We start from the raw sequence: 24,498 nt of genomic DNA on the forward strand, positions 1-24,498 counted from the left end.
TGATAAGTCTCAATTACTTGCCCAGGACGTTTAATTGAACCCATTTAAGCTTTCTTTTTATACCTAACTGTTTTAATGACTTTCAAAACAATTTAAAAAAAAAACGATTTTGTCAACTGTCTCGTTTTTGCTGTCATTTCGTCAATATGTAACTCAACCATATCATCAAGGATTGTCAACTACTTTGGTTGATTCAAGCGCCATTGTTTCTTATGGTTATAAATCTTGACCTACGGCTTTGATCTTTGAATTCATAAATTTTCAATACTGTTCATGTTTTTTAGTTGTCATTTTGATGTAGTCCTTTTAAAAGGAAGACCCGTTGATTTTCAGATCAGAAGCAAAGGATGATTTACAGTTCTTGCGGATAACATCTTATAATCATAGTGCCTTCAACACTGTGGTATTGTGAAGTTGCTTTTGATGGTTTGGCTTCTGCCTGTATTTGTTGCTATTTTGTAGCCTTGTGACGAAATCTCCTTAATATCAGGCTCAATTGGCTGACTGAGTTGCTGCTAATTTTGAGTTTTTGAGCTTCGCCACTTTTTTAAAATCGTTTGTGGTGGGTCTGTAGCTTAGTAGCTGTAAAGACAGGTAAAAACCCGTTCCCTGTGTGCTTTAGTTCAATCTTTAAAACGGTTTTAGTTTCAACCGTTTGTTTCTCGGCTCTGCTACTACGAGATTACACTATTTTTTTGTTTCTTATATTACTAGTTTTATAGAATTCTTCTTTTCTTTCTTAAATGGTAACAAAAATGGTAGTTCCCGTTGGCTTCTCAACAATGAAGCAAATATACATTTTCAATATTCTTAGAAACAAACTTATGCTTTTAACGGCTTAACTGCCGTTTTGGCGCAAGAATAATTGAACTTTTTAGTTTAGCCGATAATTGTTTGTCTTTTGCGGTTGTAAGACGTAAATTGGATGATGGCAGGTTTCAATTGCTTCCTATAGAATTATAAAAGAAGATTTAGTGATTTCAGTTAATATCTAATGATCTGAATGCTGAATTTCGTTGTCTTCAATGATAGAAATTTTCTTTTGAATTTCGTCCCTTTTTGCTCTCTTCGATTCGACCTCCTACGCAGTCCCATTGAAGGCTGGTCCCATTTTTTTAATTGATGAATAGTTTAAATTGTTTTATTCAGATTTGGTCTAATGCTATTTTGAATTTGTCATGAGTTTTTTTATAGATATCGTGTTTTGCATCGAAATAAAATTTGTCTTTTGATTTTTTTTGAAAAAAGGCGCAGCTTTTTTTCAAATCATTTCAGCATTTATAGTTCTGTATGTAAGTTACTGACATTAACTTCCAACAAGGGCTCAATTTTAAAAAGTTACTATTTGAAAAATTAGGCAAAACGAACATGTATTATGGTTTCAGAGTTAAGCGCATTGTTTTTAAAGCTCTGATCATTTGTTTTCGAGAAGTTTTGGATTTCTCATGCTCTGTTTTCAGTTTTTATAATCCAGTGACTTGGTCTCCCCAATCAAAGAACCAATTGTTAATCCTAGGATGTTTAAATGAACCCAGACAATGCTTTCAGTTGTTATCTAATGTCTCTTATGAATTTGAAAACATTCGTTTTCAGAAAATGTCTGATTTTTTGAACATCGCCTCTATTTTATCTTTTAAACTTCTCGCGTATTGTCAGTAAACACAGTCCAAACCTAATGTGTTTTAATTTATAAACAAAAGTTTGTAGCGGTTTTATTTTTAACTAATGGTTTTCTGATTTTGATACTAAGAGTATTCATTTTTTAGCATAATTGTTTTTTATAGATATCGTGTTTTGCATCGAAATAAAATTTGTCTTTTGATTTTTTCATGGTTTTGTTTTGTATTCCTAATAAAAAAAGTTTTATTGAGCCCCTAGTGCGGCATTATAGTATTCCCATAGTGACTTTTTGAATCGTATGATTTCTGTTAAATTTTCTTTCTCTTTATCAGTTGGTAGCAAATTAAATGAAGAATGTGGACGAGCGGATTCGGAAAATTATTTGCAAAGGCTTCTTGTTTCGAGTCCGTATTTTACAGTGTTTGTATTCTGATCATAGCAATTTTTATTATTTCTTTTTTATTAATTAATAGGACCCACTTTAAGGGGTAAGGAACTATATACTAATATAGTTTTTTGTTCAGTCAATTATGGCCAACCGATATTCTCAGCGTGGGGAATTGTGAGTAGAAATTTTAGAAAGCACTTCGAGCGTAAAATATAAAATTATTTTTATGGTTTTTGAGGTTTAACCTTTTGTTAAAAAGAGACGATAATCCGTTGATTTTATTTACAATTTCCAGATTTTTGTCGAAATTTTTCTTAAGTGTTCTAAAATATGTTAGCATTGTTAGCTGTTGTGTCATTTTTTCATCTGTTTTGATAGAAGAGGGTCTCTAAAATTTCGATCCCAGTTTTTGGCTAGACATTTTTTGTCAATGACGGGAACGAATATACTTTTTTAGCCCGCTTTCTATAAGTTTGGTGCAAGTAGATAACTCAAAATAGCGGTAAAAAGTGAGCTACTTGTACTTGTATTGGCTTAAAGAGTCTTCGCGAATTATAATTTGGGCAGATTTCACTAATATAATTTCAAAAGTTATCAAAATGCGTTATTTTTCTTTAATTTACTGAAAGATTTTGTTTAAAGACTTAAATGTTTTGCAACAATTTGGACAATTGAGTCTTTCCATAGACACGCAGCATTATTGAGTTTGATCTTGATCTTGCAATGGATCCTTCTTGTAAAAAAAATCCTAGGATTTATTTGAGGCGCAGCCTTTTTTCAAATCATTTCAGCATTTATAGTTCTGTATGTAAGTTACTGACATTAACTTCCAACAAGGGCTCAATTTTAAAAAGCTACTATTTGAAAAATTAGGCAAAACGGTTTCAGATGTTAAGGTTTCAGAGTTAAGCGCATTGTTTTTAAAGCTCTGATCATTTGTTTTCGAGAAGTTTTGGATTTCTCATGCTCTGTTTTCAGTTTTTATAATCCAGTGACTTGGTCTCCCCAATCAAAGCACCAATTGTTATTCCTAGGATGTTTAAATGAACCCAGACAATGCTTTCAGTTGTTATCTAATGTCTCGTATGAATTTGAAAACATTCGTTTTCAGAAAATGTCTGATTTTTTGAACATCGCCTCTATTTTATCTTTTAAACTTCTCGCGTATTGTCAGTAAACACAGTCCAAACCTAATGTGTTTTAATTTATAAACAAAAGTTTGTAGCGGTTTTATTTTTAACTAATGGTTTTCTGATTTTGATACTAAGAGTGTTCATTTTTTAGCATAATTGCACATTCTCTAAATTCACTTTGTTTTCTTGTCAAATTATCACTTTATTGACCGGTGCAATTGAAGAAAATCGTAGTTGGGAAAGTGCACAGTGTTCCTGTAGGTCCAAATAAATATGTTAATTGTTTTTCCTGAATAGTTTTTGCTTTTGGGCTGAGACAATTTTCTCGCAAAAATTACCGAATTTTATTATGTTAGCTTATGTTTGTTGTTGTTCTATACAAATAATGACATATACTTATTTGACAATTGTAGATTTACTTAAAGGTTTTTACCCTGGTTTCAAACTAAATTCTTTAACTGTATCATTCCGCTGCTAAAGCATCTGTAAAATGATTGATGATGTTTAATGAAAATTTCTTGTTTTTGCCAAATGTCATCATCATACTGCCAAATTTGATATTAACCATTGGAATCAATTTTATCTATGTAAATTTATCAGCGGGCGTAGAATAAAGTTTGAACGAGGAACCAGTTAATTTTTACCGTTTGCTCTTTTCAATGTAATTTAACTAATACTGTGATGCAGTTATATGATCATACCGATTTCTCGAACTTTCGTTTCTTGAATCTCTTAAATTAATCTATCGGACTTTAAAACCAATCTATAGAAATGGAGCTCAAATTGAGTGCTAAAATGTTAACTTTGATTTTGATTTATTTATCGGGAATAATTTCTAATTCAACAACTCATTTCAATTATGGCAAGGAGTCCGCACATTTGAAGCCTGCCTTTATTTCCGCGATAATAAAAGGAACTCCGGCGTTTAATCGTAAGTTTTTCACTCGGATACGCTACGTTGGGCGTAGTGAGTTCTGTTGCGGTGTCTTCATAAACAGACGATGGATCCTAACTGCTGCGTCTTGTCTCCAGAATGACTCACTTGGCAAGTTTAGTCTTACCCGAATCATAGTCTCCGATCAAGTTAGAGCTCAGTCATATTTTTGTTCCGACCCACTTTAGTGGGGGGAGGAACTATATACTCACAGGGGTTTTTTGTTCAGTCAGTTTTCCTCGATCGATATAATCATCGTAGAGAGTTGTGAGTTGTATCATTAGGAAGCCCGTCCAGCGTAAAATATAGAATCAGATTTTTCAAATTTCGTTTTTTTACAGGGCGTTATCGAGATTTTAAATTTTGCTAGCATTCGGCCGAGTTACATTGCTTTTGTTTAAACTTTCCGTAATTTTTGTCCCAACTTTTGCCATTTTTTCTAAAATATATTAAAAATGTTCACGGTAGTGTTAATGGTTTTATCGTTAAAAAAAGAAAAGGGTTGCTGAATCCCAAAAAAGAAAAGGGTTCGATCCCACTTTTTTTAATAGATTTTATGCTAAATTTTCTTTGTTGTTGACGTTTTTGTCGTCAACGAAGAAAAACCGAATGCACTTTCTAGCGCATTTTCTTTAAATTTACTGTTAGTAGACACCTAAAAATTGCGAAAAATTTCTATGAAAGCCCAAAAAGAGAGCAAGTTGTATTCCCGCTGCCTTTAAGAGTCGTCTGGAATTGTAATTTTGTTATTCCTTTGCAATTTAAGCTCGATAACTTTACAAAATGCATTAAAAATACATTTGTTTTAAAATTGATTGACTTCGCAACCATTTAAACAATAGGGAGTCAACATGAATGCGCTGCAATTTCATGGATAACCTTGATCTCACCATGAAACCCAACATTAAGAAAATTGTTGATTTTATTGGTGCGCAGCCTTTTTTAAAATATTTTTGCCTTTATAGTTTTTTGTGTTAATTACTGAAAGAATTCTCAAATCACAGCTCAAATAGTGACCAAAAAACTACAAAAAATCAGGCTCAACGACGATTTAGTGGTTTCAGAGTTAAGCATTCGCTTTTTATGGCTTTGACCAAATGCTTTCGCAGAATTTTCTGGCCTTCTTACTTTCTGCTCTCATTTGTTATTTTTTTTGTAGTCCAATGGCTTAGTCAAAAGGACTGACCTCCTTGATCATGAGTGATCACAGACCATGTTTTCAGTTGTTCTCTAAGGTCTCTTACGACTTTCAATATATTTGTTTTAAGATATTGTCGATTAACTAATGAACTTCGCCACTGTTTTATCTTATTTCTCTCAACTACTGGCGTAGTCTCAGTAAAGACAGGCCAAAACCCATTTTAGCAAATCATCAAATACTGTCTGTAATTGTTTTCTATTTAAGTAAAAGTCTCTTGGTTTTGATACTAATAGTTCTCCAATTTTTTTTCTGACTTTGAGCATAATTGCACTTTTTGTTTGCTCATTTTGTTTCTTTGTCAAATTATCACATCATCAGCAACTCCAATTGGAGGAAAGTAAATGTGAAAAAATTTACAGCACTGAAGAGTCCCCAATAAATATCTTAATTGATTTTGTTGAATAGTTTAAGCCTTCATGGGCGAGAGGCACTTCCATCGATAAATTTAGTGGACATTTTTATTTGATTTTGCCCGTATTCGTCTTTCTTTATGTTGTTGTACAACACAATCCTGATAATGATAAGTCTCAATTACTTGCCCAGGACGTTTAATTGAACCCATTTAAGCTTTCTTTTTATACCTAACTGTTTTAATGACTTTCAAAACAATTTAAAAAAAAAACGATTTTGTCAACTGTCTCGTTTTTGCTGTCATTTCGTCAATATGTAACTCAACCATATCATCAAGGATTGTCAACTACTTTGGTTGATTCAAACGCCATTGTTTCTTATGGTTATAAATCTTGACCTACGGCTTTGATCTTTGAATTCATAAATTTTCAATACTGTTCATGTTTTTTAGTTGTCATTTTGATGTAGTCCTTTTAAAAGGAAGACCCGTTGATTTTCAGATCAGAAGCAAAGGATGATTTACAGTTCTTGCGGATAACATCTTATAATCATAGTGCCTTCAACACTGTGGTATTGTGAAGTTGCTTTTGATGGTTTGGCTTCTGCCTGTATTTGTTGCTATTTTGTAGCCTTGTGACGAAATCTCCTTAATATCAGGCTCAATTGGCTGACTGAGTTGCTGCTAATTTTGAGTTTTTGAGCTTCGCCACTTTTTTAAAATCGTTTGTGGTGGGTCTGTAGCTTAGTAGCTGTAAAGACAGGTAAAAACCCGTTCCCTGTGTGCTTTAGTTCAATCTTTAAAACGGTTTTAGTTTCAACCGTTTGTTTCTCGGCTCTGCTACTACGAGATTACACTATTTTTTTGTTTCTTTTATTACTAGTTTTATAGAATTCTTCTTTTCTTTCTTAAATGGTAACAAAAAAGGTAGTTCCCGTTGGCTTCTCAACAATGAAGCAAATATACATTTTCAAAATTCTTAGAAACAAACTTATGCTTTTAACGGCTTAACTGCCGTTTTGGCGCAAGAATAATTGAACTTTTTAGTTTAGCCGATAATTGTTTGTCTTTTGCGATTGTAAGACGTAAATTGGATGATGGCAGGTTTCAATTGCTTCCTATAGAATTATAAAAGAAGATTTAGTGATTTCAGTTAATATCTAATGATCTGAATGCTGAATTTCGTTGTCTTCAATGATAGAAATTTTCTTTTGAATTTCGTCCCTTTTTGCTCTCTTTGATTCGACCTCCTACGCAGTCCCATTGAAGGCAGGTCCCATTTTTTTAATTGATGAATAGTTTAAATTGTTTTATTCAGATTTGGTCTAATGCTATTTTGAATTTGTCATGAGTTTTTTTATAGATATCGTGTTTTGCATCGAAATAAAATTTGTCTTTTGATTTTTTTTGAAAAAAGGCGCAGCTTTTTTTCAAATCATTTCAGCATTTATAGTTCTGTATGTAAGTTACTGACATTAACTTCCAACAAGGGCTCAATTTTAAAAAGTTACTATTTGAAAAATTAGGCAAAACGAACATGTATTATGGTTTCAGAGTTAAGCGCATTGTTTTTAAAGCTCTGATCATTTGTTTTCGAGAAGTTTTGGATTTCTCATGCTCTGTTTTCAGTTTTTATAATCCAGTGACTTGGTCTCCCCAATCAAAGAACCAATTGTTATTCCTAGGATGTTTAAATGAACCCAGACAATGCTTTCAGTTGTTATCTAATGTCTCTTATGAATTTGAAAAAATTCGTTTTCAGAAAATGTCTGATTTTTTGAACATCGCCTCTATTTTATCTTTTAAACTTCTCGCGTATTGTCAGTAAACACAGTCCAAACCTAATGTGTTTTAATTTATAAACAGAAGTTTGTAGCGGTTTTATTTTTAACTAATGGTTTTCTGATTTTGATACTAAGAGTGTTCATTTTTTAGCATAATTGTTTTTTATAGATATCGTGTTTTGCATCGAAATAAAATTTGTCTTTTGATTTTTTCATGGTTTTGTTTTGTATTCCTAATAAAAAAAGTTTTATTGAGCCCCTAGTGCGGCATTATAGTATTCCCATAGTGACTTTTTGAATCGTATGATTTCTGTTAAATTTTTTTTCTCTTTATCAGTTGGTAGCAAATTAAATGAAGAATGTGGACGAGCGGATTCGGAAAATTATTTGCAAAGGCTTCTTGTTTCGAGTCCGTATTTTTACAGTGTTTGTATTCTGATCAAAGCAATTTTTATTATTTCTTTTTTTATTAATTAATAGGACCCACTTTAAGGGGTAAGTAACTATATACTAATATAGTTTTTTGTTCAGTCAATTATGGCCAACCGATATTCTCAGCGTGGGGAATTGTGAGTAGAATTATTAGAAAGCACTTCGAGCGTAGAATATAAAATTATTTTTATGGTTTTTGAGGTTTAACCTTTTGTTAAAAAGAGACGATAATCCGTTGATTTTATTTACAATTTCCAGATTTTTGTCGAAATTTTTTTTAAGTGTTCTAAAATATGTTAGCATTGTTAGCTGTTGTGTCATTTTTTCATCTGTTTTGATAGAAGAGGGTCTCTAAAATTTCGATCCCAGTTTTTGGCTAGACATTTTTTGTCAATGACGGGAACGAATATACTTTTTTAGCCCGCTTTCTATAAGTTTGGTGCAAGTAGATAACTCAAAATAGCGGTAAAAAGTGAGCTAGTTGTACTTGTATTGGCTTAAAGAGTCTTCGCGAATTATAATTTGGGCAGATTTCACTAATATAATTTCAAAAGTTATCAAAATGCGTTATTTTTCTTTAATTTACTGAAAGATTTTGTTTAAAGACTTAAATGTTTTGCAACAATTTCGACAATTGAGTCTTTCCATAGACACGCAGCATTATTGAGTTTGATCTTGATCTTGCAATGGATCCTTCTTGTAAAAAAAATCCTAGGATTTATTTGAGGCGCAGCCTTTTTTCAAATCATTTCAGCATTTATAGTTCTGTATGTAAGTTACTGACATTAACTTCCAACAAGGGCTCAATTTTAAAAAGCTATTATTTGAAAAATTAGGCAAAACGGTTTCAGATGTTATGGTTTCAGAGTTAAGCGCATTGTTTTTAAAGCTCTGATCATTTGTTTTCGAAAAGTTTTGGATTTCTCATGCTCTGTTTTCAGTTTTTATAATCCAGTGACTTGGTCTCCCCAATCAAAGCACCAATTGTTATTCCTAGGATGTTTAAATGAACCCAGACAATGCTTTCAGTTGTTATCTAATGTCTCGTATGAATTTGAAAACATTCGTTTTCAGAAAATGTCTGATTTTTTGAACATCGCTTCTATTTTATCTTTTAAACTTCTCGCGTATTGTCAGTAAACACAGTCCAAACCTAATGTGTTTTAATTTATAAACAGAAGTTTGTAGCGGTTTTATTTTTAACTAATGGTTTTCTGATTTTGATACTAAGAGTGTTCATTTTTTAGCATAATTGTTTTTTATAGATATCGTGTTTTGCATCGAAATAAAATTTGTCTTTTGATTTTTTCATGGTTTTGATTTGTATTCCTAATAAAAAAGTTTTATTGAGCCCCTAGTGCGGCATTATAGTATTCCCATAGTGACTTTTTGAATCGTATGATTTCTGTTAAATTTTTTTTCTCTTTATCAGTTGGTAGCAAATTAAATGAAGAATGTGGACGAGCGGATTCGGAAAATTATTTGCAAAGGCTTCTTGTTTCGAGTCCGTATTTTTACAGTGTTTGTATTCTGATCAAAGCAATTTTTATTATTTCTTTTTTTATTAATTAATAGGACCCACTTTAAGGGGTAAGGAACTATATACTAATATAGTTTTTTGTTCAGTCAATTATGGCCAACCGATATTCTCAGCGTGGGGAATTGTGAGTAGAATTATTAGAAAGCACTTCGAGCGTAGAATATAAAATTATTTTTATGGTTTTTGAGGTTTAACCTTTTGTTAAAAAGAGACGATAATCCGTTGATTTTATTTACAATTTCCAGATTTTTGTCGAAATTTTTTTTAAGTGTTCTAAAATATGTTAGCATTGTTAGCTGTTGTGTCATTTTTTCATCTGTTTTGATAGAAGAGGGTCTCTAAAATTTCGATCCCAGTTTTTGGCTAGACATTTTTTGTCAATGACGGGAACGAATATACTTTTTTAGCCCGCTTTCTATAAGTTTGGTGCAAGTAGATAACTCAAAATAGCGGTAAAAAGTGAGCTAGTTGTACTTGTATTGGCTTAAAGAGTCTTCGCGAATTATAATTTGGGCAGATTTCACTAATATAATTTCAAAAGTTATCAAAATGCGTTATTTTTCTTTAATTTACTGAAAGATTTTGTTTAAAGACTTAAATGTTTTGCAACAATTTGGACAATTGAGTCTTTCCATAGACACGCAGCATTATTGAGTTTGATCTTGATCTTGCAATGGATCCTTCTTGTAAAAAAAATCCTAGGATTTATTTGAGGCGCAGCCTTTTTTCAAATCATTTCAGCATTTATAGTTCTGTATGTAAGTTACTGACATTAACTTCCAACAAGGGCTCAATTTTAAAAAGCTATTATTTGAAAAATTAGGCAAAACGGTTTCAGATGTTATGGTTTCAGAGTTAAGCGCATTGTTTTTAAAGCTCTGATCATTTGTTTTCGAAAAGTTTTGGATTTCTCATGCTCTGTTTTCAGTTTTTATAATCCAGTGACTTGGTCTCCCCAATCAAAGCGCCAATTGTTATTCCTAGGATGTTTAAATGAACCCAGACAATGCTTTCAGTTGTTATCTAATGTCTCGTATGAATTTGAAAACATTCGTTTTCAGAAAATGTCTGATTTTTTGAACATCGCCTCTATTTTATCTTTTAAACTTCTCGCGTATTGTCAGTAAACACAGTCCAAACCTAATGTGTTTTAATTTATAAACAAAAGTTTGTAGCGGTTTTATTTTTAACTAATGGTTTTCTGATTTTGATACTAAGAGTGTTCATTTTTTAGCATAATTGCACATTCTCTAAATTCACTTTGTTTTCTTGTCAAATTATCACTTTATTGACGGGTCCAATTGAAGAAAATCGTAGTTGGGAAAGTGCACAGTGTTCCTGTAGGTCCAAATAAATATGTTAATTGTTTTTCCTGAATAGTTTTTGCTTTTGGGCTGAGACAATTTTCTCGCAAAAATTACCGAATTTTATTATGTTAGCTTATGTTTGTTGTTGTACCACATAAATTTGATAATGATAGATCTCGATTGCTTCTCCGAGACGTATGTCTGAACCTATTGAAAGATTTCAGTTGATCAATATTTATTTTAAGGTCTTTTAAGTTAACCATTTTGCTCACTCTTTTTCCTCACCATGTAACTCAATCCTACTATTAAGAGGTCTCAATTTTTTGTTGGTTCAAACATTATTTTCACTTTTTGTTATATCATTTGACTTAGGGCTTGAACCATTTAATTTTATAAAATTTTCGAGATTTTGATAATTTTGATGACTCAACTTTTTGAGTTTCCTTTTGGTGTCATTTCTAAATAGACCTTTTATAAGGGAGAAGACGCGTTGATGTTTAGATAAGAAACAGGCGATGAATCACCGTTCTTTTTTTAATTGTCATTTTGATGTAGACCTTTTGAAAAGAAGACCCGTTGATTTTCAGAATAGAAGCAACGGATGGTATACAGTTCTTGCGGATAACATCTTATAATTATAGTGCCTTCAAAACTGTGGTGTCGTGAAATTGTTTGTTAAGTTTTGGCTGCTGCCAGTATTTGTTGTTATTTTATAGCTTCGTGACTTAGTTTCATTAATAACAGACCATTGGCTTCCTGAGGTGTTGCAACTTAATAATCCTTTTTGTTGAAATCCTTTGTTTGTTAAGACTTGACGAAAATTCTTTTCAAAACAAATTTTGATTTTTTGGGCTTGGCCTTTTTTCTAAATCTCTTCGTTGGTCGATTTCGCCAGTGAGCTATAATTTAGTCTTCCAATGGTTTTACTTCAACCAATTGTTTCTTGGCTTCATTACAACTGTTAATACGAGATTTCATTAAAAAATTTGAGATTTTTTTTGTTTATTTGTACAATTTAAAGGATAGTTGTATTCGTTTTGAAATTAAATATAAATAGAAGTTCGCATTGATTTTGAAATGTTGTGCAAATGTAATTCTAGCGTGGCTTTATTGTATTCCAATAGTGGTTTATTGAACGATATGTATGTTTTCGAAAGTTATCTATCTTTTCAAGTCAAGAATGTGGATGAGCTCCTTGTTTTTACAAGATGAGAAAGCAGAGTGAAATTTTTCTGAAAATAATCTGAGCAAAACTGAAGATGAGTCCTGGTCTCCTTTGCAAAGTAAAAAAATGAATCATTTAAATCTTCTTATTAAGCGTAACATTCCATAGACTTGCAAAAGTATCAAAAAGCAGATTATCTCGCAGCAAATCTTAAAAAAAAACAGCAAAAATACTAAATATTAAATAAACCAAACGTATTAACGATCAGTTCAAATAGGAACCAAAAAAAAACGCTCAAATTCTATAGTTTGCTATATATAGCTCGGTTTTGCTTGATTTGAGACACCGGCTCTTCCTAATTTGAGAGGAGTGTTTGGAAAATTTGGCAGCCGTTTGATTGACTGATAAGGCGATTTCTGCAACTGAAATTGAAAGATCTTGGTTGACGACAATTATTGATGACAAATAGCTAGAAAAACTCTTCAGAAGAGCCCTCAAAACAACTTTCATTGAGACATGCAACCTAGCAAAAACATTTTTAGGATTTAAGGAAATCAAAAACAGAATTTTTGCACAAAAATACTGGTTTTGGTTCTTGCTGACTACATTTTACGGGACTCTGAGATAACAATCAATAATTTAGCGTTCGTATATGACCTTGTATGATTACTATGGAACTTTTCATTACAAATTATTCTGAAAACATAACCGGCATTTTGCAAAAATAGCTGCGAAAGAAAATTGCAGTTCATAAAATTGAGAGAAACAGCTATGCAGCAAATCAAATGGCGCAATCAACAAAAAAATAAGAAAAAAATTTTTCAAAATATAAGAGATTTTCCTCAAATATATATTTTTTTGGAAAAAAATCATAATGCTAATTACATTTTAGGTGCTATGATTTATTAGTAACGGCTATTTTTACTTAGGATTCTGTTTTACACTTTAAAGGGTTTAGAGGGTTTGAGGAGTGTATTTTTGACCTTGAGGCCCTTAATATTATCACTAAAGTCCTTAAGTGAGTAACATGAAAGAGGTGTTGTATGATAAAAAATATTTATCTCGCAACTTAAGTAAAACTTACTGCATTTAGTGCAACAAATGGTTGCACACACACACACATAAAAACAGCTGTGATTGACATAGAAAGTTGAAGAAAAATTGTTTATTTGAGGTTGGCTGATGAAAAAAAACGGTATAGGAATATCCTGGCCAGGTCAATAAACTGTAAAAACATAGCAAGACACATACTTAACTACGAATCTAAGAAACTCCATTCATTAAAAAACTACCTCTTAAATTGACTCGAAATGGACTTGGAAGGCAAATAAGAAAAAACAAGTAAAAATATGCAAACTGAAAGAAAATAGAAATAAAATTGCCACTTCTGAGCAGAAAAACCATCGCCAAAAAATATGTTCAGTGATCTTTTCTTCACTCTACTCAAGGATCAGTGAAGAAACATTTTTCAGGTTGTGTGAGGATCAACACGCCCTCACACAGAGGGGATTTGCAAAGCCAACTAAAAACTAATTGATGTGTGCTTTACTAATCTTCAAACCTCCTATCAGTCTCAAGATGCACAGAGTGAGGACATAGCTTAAGTTTTGTGAAAAGACACAGCTACAAGAAACTCCCAAAAGGAAATTGAGTAAAACTAACTTAGGAATTTATTTTTTTTACCTTGTCGCGTCCTAGAGTTCAAAATGAGTTCCGAAGCAGCGTGGAACTTGACAGTGCAAAGAAGTGAGACACACGATTGGGTCATTTAAATCCACCGGGTTTAGTCAAAAATGCCACAGGAGACAGTGGGGGAACTCAAAGGTGTCTGCAATATGGGCAATTTTTGGTAGTTGGCAAAGATCACAAAGACTCTAGAACTAGGGGTGGCAGAACCCCAAACGAAAGAGAAACTGCAGAGGGTTTCTTACAGACGCATTGGGACCATTCAGAGTAGAGTCACTGTCAAGTTTCTCAATCTGCATTGCATTCGCAGACCAGTACACAAAATTTGTGATTGTTGACTTTCTTAAGGCAAAGAGTGAAGCACGGACCGGCCTGAAGAAGTTTGTTCTCAGTGCGAAGACGCTCAAAAAACTGGAATAAGACAATGCAAAGAAAAGAGTTTCTCTCGAAAAGGACTGGGAAGGCAATTAAGAGAAAACAATTAATAATATGCAAACTCAACGAAAATAGAAATAAAATTGTCGCTTCTGAACAAAAAAACTATCGCCAAAGTAAACGTTCAGTGATCTTTTTGCACTCTACTCCAAAATTAGGGAAGAAACATTTTTCAGGTTGTGTGGGGATCAACACGCCCTCAAAAAGAGAGGACTTGCAATGCGAACTAAAAACTAACTGATGAGTGTTTTACTACTCTTCAAACCTCCTATCAGTCTCAAGATGCACAGAGTGAGTACATAGTTTCAGCTTCGTGAAATGACAAAGCTGCAAGAAACTCCAGAAAGGAACTCGAGTAAACCTAACTTAGGAATTTAATTTTTGTTTTTTTTCTTGTCGCGCTCTAGAGTTCAAAATGAGTTCCGACGCCTGCAACTTGACAGAGCAAAGAAGTGAGACACACGATTGTGTCATTTGAATCCAGCGGGGTTAGTCAAAAACGGCACAGGAGACAGTGTGGGAACTCAAAGGTGTGTGCAATGTAGGCCTTTTGTGGTAGTTGGCAAAGACCACATAGACTCTAGAACTAGGAGTGGCAGCACCCCAAACGAAAGAGAAACTGTAGAGGGCTTCTGTAGACACATTGGGACCATTTAGAGTAGAGTCACTATCAAGTTTCTCAATCTGCGATGCTTTCGCAGACCAGTACACAAAATTTGTGTTTGTTGATTTGCTAAAGACAAAAAGTGAAGCACTCGCCGGCCTGAAGAAGTTTGTTCTCAGTGCGAAGACGCTCAAAAAACTGGGATAAGACAATGCAAAGAAAAGAGTTTCTCTCGAAATGGACTTGGAAGGCAATTAAGAGAAAACAATTAATAATATGCAAACTGAACGAAAATAGAAATAAAATTGTCGATCCTGAACAGAAAAAACATCGCCAAAATTTATGTTTAGTGATCTTTTCTTCACTCTACTCAAGAATCAGTGAAGAAACATTTTTCAGGTTTTGTGAGGATCAACACGCCCTCAAACAGAGAGAATTTGCAAAGCGAACTAAAAACTAATTGATGTGTGCTTTACTATTCTTCAAACCTCCTATCAGTCTCAAGATGCACAGAGTGAGGACATAGTATCAGTTTCGTGAAAAAACACAGCTGCAAGAAACTCTAGAAAAGAACTCGATTAAAACTAACTTAGGAATTTATTTTTTTGATTTTTTACCTGGTCGCGTCCCAGAGTTCAAAATGAGTTCCAACGCGTGGAACTTGACAGCGCAAAGAAGTGAGACACACGATTGGGTCTTTTAAATCCACCGGGTTTAGTCAAAAACGGCACAGGAGACAGTGTTGGAACTCAAAGGTGTGTGCAATGTAGGCCTTTTGTGGTAGTTGGCAAAGACCACATAGACTCTAGAACTAGGAGTGGCAGCACCCCAAACGAAAGAGAAACTGTAGAGGGCTTCTGTAGACACATTGGGACTAGAGTCACTATCAAGTTTCTCAATCTGCGATGCTTTCGCAGACCAGTACACAAAATTTGTGTTTGTTGATTTGCTAAAGACAAAAAGTGAAGCACTCGCCGGCCTGAAGAAGTTTGTTCTCAGTGCGAAGACGCTCAAAAAACTGGGATAAGACAATGCAAAGAAAAGAGTTTCTCTCGAAATGGACTTGGAAGGCAATTAAGAGAAAACAATTAATAATATGCAAACTGAACAAAAATAGAAATAAAATTGTCGATCCTGAACAGAAAAAACATTGCCAAAATTTATGTTTAGTGATATTTTCTTCACTCTACTCAAGAATCAGTGAAGAAACATTTTTCAGGTTGTGTGAGGATCAACACGCCCTCAAACAGAATAATTTGCAAAGCGAACTAAAAACTAATTGATGTGTGCTTTACTATTCTTCAAACCTCCTATCAGTCTCAAGATGCACAGAGTGAGGACATAGTATCAGTTTCGTGAAAAAACACAGCTGCAAGAAACTCTAGAAAAGAACTCGAGTAAAACTAACTTAGGAGTTTATTTTTTTTGATTTTTTACCTTGTCGCGTCCTAGAGTTCAAAATGAGTTCCAACGCGTGGAACTTGACAGCGCAAAGAAGTGAGACACACGATTGGGTCATTTAAATCCACCGGGTTTAGTCAAAAATGCCACAGGAGACAGTGGGGAATTCAAAGGTGTGTGCAATATGGGCAATTTTTGGTAGTTGGCAAAGATCACAAAGACTCTAGAACTAGGGTTGGCAGAACCCCAAACGAAAGAGAAACTGCAGAGGGTTTCTTACAGACGCATTGGGACCCATCAGAGTAGAGTCACTGTCAAGCTTCTCAATCTGCATCGCGTTCGCAGAGCAGTACACAAAATTTGTGTTTGTTGACTTGCCTAAGGCAAAGAGTGAAGCACGGACCGGCCTGAAGAAGTTTGTTCTCAGTGCTAAAACACTCAAAAAACTGGGATAAGACAAGGCAAAGAAAGGAGCTTCTCTCGAAATGGACTTGGAAAGCAATTAAGAGAAAACAATTAATAATATGCAAACTGTACGAAATTAGAAATAAAATTGTCGATCCTGAACAGAAAAATCATCGCCAAGATTTATGTTTAATGATCTTTTCTTCACTCTACTCAAGAATAAGTGAAGAAACATTTTTCATGTTGTGTGAGGATCAACACGCCCTCTAACAGAGAGGATTTGCAAAGCGAACTAAAAACTAATTGATGTGTGCTTTACTATTCTTCAAACCTCCTATCAGTCTCAAGATGCACAGAGTGAGGACATAGTATCAGTTTCGTGAAAAGACACAGCTGCAAGAAAATCTAGAAAAGAACTCGAGTAAAACTAACTTAGGAAAATATTTTTTTGATTTTTTACGTTGTCGCGTCCTAGAGTTCAAAATGAGTTCCAACGCGTGCAACTTGACAACGCAAAGAAGTGAGACAAATGATTGGGTCATTTAAATCCACCGGGTTTAGTCAAAAAAGCCACAGGAGACAGTGGCGGAACTCAAAGGTGTGTGCAATATGGGCAATTGGTGGTAGTTGGCAAAGATCACAAAGACTCTAGAACTAGGGGTGGCAGAACCCCAAACGAAAGAGAAACTGCAGAGGGTTTCCTACAGACGCATTGGGAACATTCAGAGTAGAGTCACTGTCAAGCTTCTCAATCTGCATCGCGTTCGCAGAGCAGTACTCAAAATTTGTGTTTGTTGACTTGCCTAAGGCAAAGAGTGAAGGACGGACCGGCCTGAAGAAGTTTGTTCTCAGTGCTAAAACACTCAAAAAACTGGGATAAGACAATGCAAAGAAAGGAGCTTCTCTCGAAATGGACTTGGAAAGCAATTAAGAGAAAACAATTAATAATATGCAAACTGTACGAAATTAGAAATAAAATTGTCGATCCTGAACAGAAAAATCATCGCCAAGATTTATGTTTAATGATCTTTTCTTCACTCTACTCAAGAATAAGTGAAGAAACATTTTTCATGTTGTGTGAGGATCAACACCTCCTCTAACAGAGAGGATTTGCAAAGCGAACTAAAAACTAATTGATGTGTGCTTTACTATTCTTCAAACCTCCTATCAGTCTCAAGATGCACAGAGTGAGGACATAGTATCAGTTTCGTGAAAAGACACAGCTGCAAGAAACTCTTGAAAAGAACTCGAGTAAAACTAACTTAGGAGTTTATTTTTTTGATTTTTTACCTTGTCGCGTCCTAGAGTTCAAAATGAGTTCCAACGCGTGCAACTTGACAGCGCAAAGAAGTGAGACAAATGATTGGGTCATTTAAATCCACCGGTTTTAGTCAAAAAAGCCACAGGAGACAGTGGCGGAACTCAAAGGTGTGTGCAATATGGGCAATTGGTGGTAGTTGGCAAAGATCACAAAGACTCTAGAACTAGGGGTGGCAGAAACCCAAACGAAAGAGAAACTGCAGAGAGTTTCTTACAGACACATTGGGACCATTCAGAATAGAGTCACTGTCAAGTTTCTCAATCTGCATCGCGTTCGCAGAGCAGTACACAAAATTTGTGTTTGTTGACTCGCCTAAGGCAAAAAGTGAAGCACGGACCGGCCTGAAGAAGTTTATTCTCAGTGCTAAGACACTCAAAAAACTGAGATAAGACAATGCAAAGAAAAGAGTTTCTCTCGAAATGGACTTGGAAGGCAGTTAAGAGAAAACAATTAATAATATGCAAACTGAACGAAATTAGAAATAAAATTGTCGATCCTGAACAGAAAAATCATCGCCAAAATTTATGTTTAGTGAACTTTTCTTCACTCTACTCAAGAATAAGTCAAGAAACATTTTTCAGGTTGTGTGAGGATCAACACGCCCTCTAACAGAGAGGATTTTCAACGCGAACTAATAACTAATTGATGTGTGCTTTACTATTCTTCAAACCTCCTATCAGTCTCAAGATGCACAGAGTGAGGACATAGTATCAGTTTCGTGAAAAGACACAGCTGCAAGAAACTCTAGAAAAGAACTCGAGTAAAACTAACTTAGGAGTTTATTTTTTTGATTTTTTACCTTGTCGCGTCCTAGAGTTCAAAATGAGTTCCAACGCGTGGAACTTGACAGCGCAAAGAAGTGAGACACACGATTGGGTCATTTAAATCCACCGGGTTTAGTCAAAAATGCCACAGGAGACAGTGGGGAATTCAAAGGTGTGTGCAATATGGGCAATTTTTGGTAGTTGGCAAAGATCACAAAGACTCTAGAACTAGGGTTGGCAGAACCCCAAACGAAAGAGAAACTGCAGAGGGTTTCTTACAGACGCATTGGGACCACTCAGAGTAGAGTCACTGTCAAGTTTCTCAATCTGCATCGCGTTCGCAAAGGAGTACACAAAATTTGTGTTTGTTGACTTGCCTAAGGCAAAGAGTGAAGCACGGACCGGCCTGAAGAAGTTTGTTCTCAGTGCTAAGACACTCAAAAAACTGGGATAAGACAATGCAAAGAAAAGAGTTTCTCTCGAAATGGACTTGGAAGGCAATTAAGAGAAAACAATTAATAATATGCAAACTGAACGAAATTAGAAATAAAATTGTCGATCTTGAACAGAAAAATCATCGCCAAAATTTATGTTTAATGATCTTTTCTTCACTCTACTCAAGAATAAGGGAAGAAACATTTTTCAGGTTGTGTGAGGATCAACACGCCCTCTAACAGAGACGATTTGCAAAGCGAACTAATAACTAATTGATGTGTGTTTTACTATTCTTCAAACCTCCTATCAGTCTCAAGATGCACAGAGTGAGGACATAGTATCAGTTTCGTGAAAAGACACAACTGCAAGAAACTCTAGAAAAGAACTCGAGTAAAACTAACTTAGGAATTTATTTTTTTTTTGATTTTTTACCTTGTCGCGTCCTAGCGTTCAAAATGAGTTCCAACACGTGGAACTTGACAGCGCAAAGAAGTGAGACACACGATTGGGTCATTTAAATCCACCGGGTTTAGTCAAAAATGCCACAGGAGACAGTGGGGGAATTCAAAGGTGTGTGCAATATGGGCAAATTTTGGTAGTTGGCAAAGATCACAAAGACTCTAGAACTAGGGGTGGCAGAACCCCAAACGAAAGAGAAACTGCAGAGGGTTTCTTACAGACGCATTGGGACCATTCAGAGTAGAGTCACTGTCAAGTTTCTCAATCTGCATCGCGTTCGCAAAGGAGTACACAAAATTTGTGTTTGTTGACTTGCCTAAGGCAAAGAGTGAAGCACGGACCGGCCTGAAGAAGTTTGTTCTCAGTGCTAAGACACTCAAAAAACTGGGATAAGACAATGCAAAGAAAAGAGTTTCTCTCGAATTGGACTTGGAAGGCAATTAAGAGAAAACAATTAATAATATGCAAACTGAACGAAATGAGAAATAAAATTGTCGATCTTGAACAGAAAAATCATCGCCAAAATTTATGTTTAATGATCTTTTCTTCACTCTACTCAAGAATAAGTGAAGAAACATTTTTCAGGTTGTGTGAGGATCAACACGCCCTCTAACAGAGACGATTTGCAAAGCGAACTAATAACTAATTGATGTGTGTTTTACTATTTTTCAAACCTCCTATCAGTCTCAAGATGCACAGAGTGAGGACATAGTATCAGTTTCGTGAAAAGACACAGCTTCAAGAAACTCTAGAAAAGAACTCGAGTAAAACTAACTTAGGAATTTATTTTTTTTTGAATTTTTACCTTGTCGCGTCCTACCGTTCAAAATGAGTTCCAACACGTGGAACTTGACAGCGCAAAGAAGTGAGACACACGATTGGGTCATTTAAATCCACCGGGTTTAGTCAAAAATGCCACAGGAGACAGTGGGGGAACTCAAAGGTGTGTGCAATATGGGCAATTTGTGGTAGTTGGCAAAGATCACAAAGACTCTAGAACTAGGGGTGGCAGAACCCCAAACGAAAGAGAAACTGCAGAGGGTTTCTTACAGACGCATTGGGACCATTCAGAGTAGAGTCACTGTCAAGTTTCTCAATCTGCATCGCGTTTGCAGAGCAGTACACAAAATTTGTGTTTGTTGACTTGCCTAAGGCAAAGAGTGAATCACGGACCGGCCTGAAGAAGTTTGTTCTCAGTACTAAGACACTCAAAAAACTGGGATAAGACAATGCAAAGAAAAGAGTTTCTCTCGAAATGGACTTGGAAGGCAATTAAGAGAAAACAATTAATAATATGCAAACTGAACGAAATTAGAAATAAAATTGTCAATCTTGAACAGAAAAATCATCGCCAAAATTTATGTTTAATGATCTTTTCTTCACTCTACACGAGAATAAGTGAAGAAACACTTTTCAGTTTGTGTGAGGATCAACAAGCCCTCTAACAGAGAGGATTTTCAAAGCGAACTAAAAACTAATTGATGTGTGCTTTACTATTCTTCAAACCTCCTATCACTCTCAAGATGCACAGAGTGAGGACATAGTATCAGTTTCGTGAAAAAACACAGCTGCAAGAAACTCTAGAAAAGAACTCGAGTAAAACTAACTTAGGAATTTATTTTTTTTTCTTTTTTACCTTGTCGCGTCCTAGCGTTCAAAATGAGTTCCAACACGTGGAACTTGACAGCGCAAAGAAGTGAGACACACGATTGGGTCATTTAAATCCACCGGGTTTAGTCAAAAATGCCACAGGAGACAGTGGGGGAATTCAAAGGTGTGTGCAATATGGGCAAATTTTGGTAGTTGGCAAAGATCACAAAGACTCTAGAACTAGGGGTGGCAGAACCCCAAACGAAAGAGAAACTGCAGAGGGTTTCTTACAGACGCATTGGGACCATTCAGAGTAGAGTCACTGTCAAGTTTCTCAATCTGCATCGCGTTCGCAAAGGAGTACACAAAATTTGTGTTTGTTGACTTGCCTAAGGCAAAGAGTGAAGCACGGACCGGCCTGAAGAAGTTTGTTCTCAGTGCTAAGACACTCAAAAAACTGGGATAAGACAATGCAAAGAAAAGAGTTTCTCTCGAAATGGACTTGGAAGGCAATTAAGAGAAAACAATTAATAATATGCAAACTGAACGAAATGAGAAATAAAATTGTCGATCTTGAACAGAAAAATCATCGCCAAAATTTATGTTTAATGATCTTTTCTTCACTCTACTCAAGAATAAGTGAAGAAACATTTTTCAGGTTGTGTGAGGATCAACACGCCCTCTAACAGAGACGATTTGCAAAGCGAACTAATAACTAATTGATGTGTGTTTTACTATTTTTCAAACCTCCTATCAGTCTCAAGATGCACAGAGTGAGGACATAGTATCAGTTTCGTGAAAAGACACAGCTGCAAGAAACTCTAGAAAAGAACTCGAGTAAAACTAACTTAGGAATTTATTTTTTTTTGAATTTTTACCTTGTCGCGTCCTAGCGTTCAAAATGAGTTCCAACACGTGGAACTTGACAGCGCAAAGAAGTGAGACACACGATTGGGTCATTTAAATCCACCGGGTTTAGTCAAAAATGCCACAGGAGACAGTGGGGGAACTCAAAGGTGTGTGCAATATGGGCACTTTGTGGTAGTTGGCAAAGATCACAAAGACTCTAGAACTAGGGGTGGCAGAACCCCAAACGAAAGAGAAACTGCAGAGGGTTTCTTACAGACGCATTGGGACCATTCAGAGTAGAGTCACTGTCAAGTTTCTCAATCTGCATCGCGTTTGCAGAGCAGTACACAAAATTTGTGTTTGTTGACTTGCCTAAGGCAAAGAGTGAATCACGGACCGGCCTGAAGAAGTTTGTTCTCAGTACTAAGACACTCAAAAAACTGGGATAAGACAATGCAAAGAAAAGAGTTTCTCTCGAAATGGACTTGGAAGGCAATTAAGAGAAAACAATTAATAATATGCAAACTGAACGAAATTAGAAATAAAATTGTCAATCTTGAACAGAAAAATCATCGCCAAAATTTATGTTTAATGATCTTTTCTTCACTCTACACGAGAATAAGTGAAGAAACACTTTTCAGTTTGTGTGAGGATCAACAAGCCCTCTAACAGAGAGGATTTTCAAAGCGAACTAAAAACTAATTGATGTGTGCTTTACTATTCTTCAAACCTCCTATCACTCTCAAGATGCACAGAGTGAGGACATAGTATCAGTTTCGTAAAAAAACACAGCTGCAAGAAACTCTAGAAAAGAACTCGAGTAAAACTAACTTAGGAATTTATTTTTTTTTCTTTTTTACCTTGTCGCGTCCTAGCGTTCAAAATGAGTTCCAACGCGTGGAACTTGACAGCGCAAAGAAGTGAGACACACGATTGGGTCATTTAAATCCACCGGGTTTAGTCAAAAATGCCACAGGAGACAGTGGGGGAACTCAAAGGTGTGTGCAATATGGGCAATTTGTGGTAGTTGGCAAAGATCACAAAGACTCTAGAACTAGGGGTGGCACAACCCCAAACGAAAGAGAAACTGCAGAAGGTTTCTTACAGACGCATTGGGACCATTCAGAGTAGAGTCACTGTCAAGTTTCTCAATCTGCATCGCGTTTGCAGAGCAGTACACAAAATTTGTGTTTGTTGACTTGCCTAAGGCAAAGAGTGAAGCACGGACCGGCCTGAAGAAGTTTGTTCTCAGTACTAAGACACTCAAAAAACTGGTTTAAGACAATGCAAAGAAAAGAGTTTCTCTCGAAATGGACTTGGAAGGCAATTAAGAGAAAACAATTAATAATATTTAAACTGAACGAAATTAGAAATAAAATTGTCAATCTTGAACAGAAAAATCATCGCCAAAATTTATGTTTAATGATCTTTTCTTCACTCTACACGAGAATAAGTGAAGAAACACTTTTCAGTTTGTGTGAGGATCAACAAGCCCTCTAACAGAGAGGATTTTCAAAGCGAACTAAAAACTAATTGATGTGTGCTTTACTATTCTTCAAACCTCCTATCACTCTCAAGATGCACAGAGTGAGGACATAGTATCAGTTTCGTGAAAAAACACTGCTGCAAGAAACTCTAGAAAAGAACTCGAGTAAAACTAACTTAGGAGTTTATTTTTTTGATTTTTTACCTTGTCGCGTCCTAGAGTTCAAAATGAGTTCCAACGCGTGGAACTTGACAGTGCAAAGAATTGAGACACATGATTGGGTCATTTAAATCCACCGGGTTTAGTCAAAAATTGCACAGGAGACAGTGGGGGAACTCAAAGGTGTGTGCAATATGGGCGATTTGTGTTAGTTGGCAAATATCACAAAGACTCTAGAACTAGGGGTGGCAGAACCCCAAACGAAATAGAAACTGCAGAGGGTTTCTTACAGACGCATTGGGACCATTCAGAGTAGAGTCACTGTCAAGTTTCTCAATCTGCATCGCATTCGCAGAGCAGTACACAAAATTTGTGTTTGTTGACTTGCTCAAGGCAAAGAGTGAAGCCCGTCCGGCCTGAAGAAATTTGTTCTCAGTGCTAAGACACTCAAAAAACTGGGATAAGACAATGCAAAGAAAAGAGTTTCTCTCGAAATGGACTTGGAAGGCAAATAAGAGAAAACAATTATTAATATGCAAACTGAACGAAATTAGAAATAAAATTATCGATCCTGAACACAAAAATTATCGCCAAAATTTATGTTTAATGATCTTTTCTTCACTCTACTCAAGAATAAGTGAAGAAACATTTTTCAGGTTGTGTGAGGATCAACACGCCCTCTAACAGAGAAGAATTGCAAAGCGAATTAAAAACTAATTGATGTGTGCTTTGATACTAATCAGACCTCCTATCAGTGTCAAGATGCACAGAGTGAGGACATAGTATCAGTTTCGTGAAAAAACACAGCTGCAAGAAACTCTAGAAAAGAACTCGAGTAAAACTAACTTAGGAATTTATTTTTTTGATTTTTTACCTTGTCGCGTCCCAGAGTTCAAAATGAGTTCCAACGCGTGGAACTTGACAGCGCAAAGAAGTGAGACACACGATTGGGTCTTTTAAATCCACCGGGTTTAGTCAAAAATTGCACAGGAGACAGTGGGTGAACTCAAAGGTGTGTGCAATATGGGCAGATTGTGGTAGTTGGCAAAGA

The 24,498-nt window shown here is 35.3% G+C and overlaps 2 protein-coding genes across 3 annotated transcripts in view; one reads left to right on the forward strand and one right to left on the reverse strand.

Moving 5' to 3' along the window:
- The window catches only part of LOC142358644 (equilibrative nucleoside transporter 3-like), a 502,369-nt gene that overhangs the window by 301,912 nt on the left and 175,959 nt on the right, over positions 1–24,498 (reverse strand). The window lies entirely within an intron of this gene.
- Positions 3,879–24,498, forward strand: part of LOC142335263 (coagulation factor XII-like) — a 42,527-nt gene continuing 21,907 nt past the window's right edge. The window contains exon 1 of one of the 2 annotated variants that reach the window (XM_075383685.1): positions 3,879–4,186. In XM_075383685.1, the coding sequence (XP_075239800.1) occupies positions 3,913–4,186 (274 nt within the window). In that variant the 5' untranslated portion in view covers positions 3,879–3,912. Of the gene's footprint in view, positions 4,225–24,498 lie in introns of both variants that reach the window. The other variant, XM_075383686.1, reaches the window with a different exon arrangement.

Source organism: Convolutriloba macropyga, chromosome 2, assembly GCF_964194025.1.
Source record: "Convolutriloba macropyga chromosome 2, txConMacr16.3, whole genome shotgun sequence".
NCBI lineage: Eukaryota > Metazoa > Xenacoelomorpha > Acoela > Convolutidae > Convolutriloba > Convolutriloba macropyga.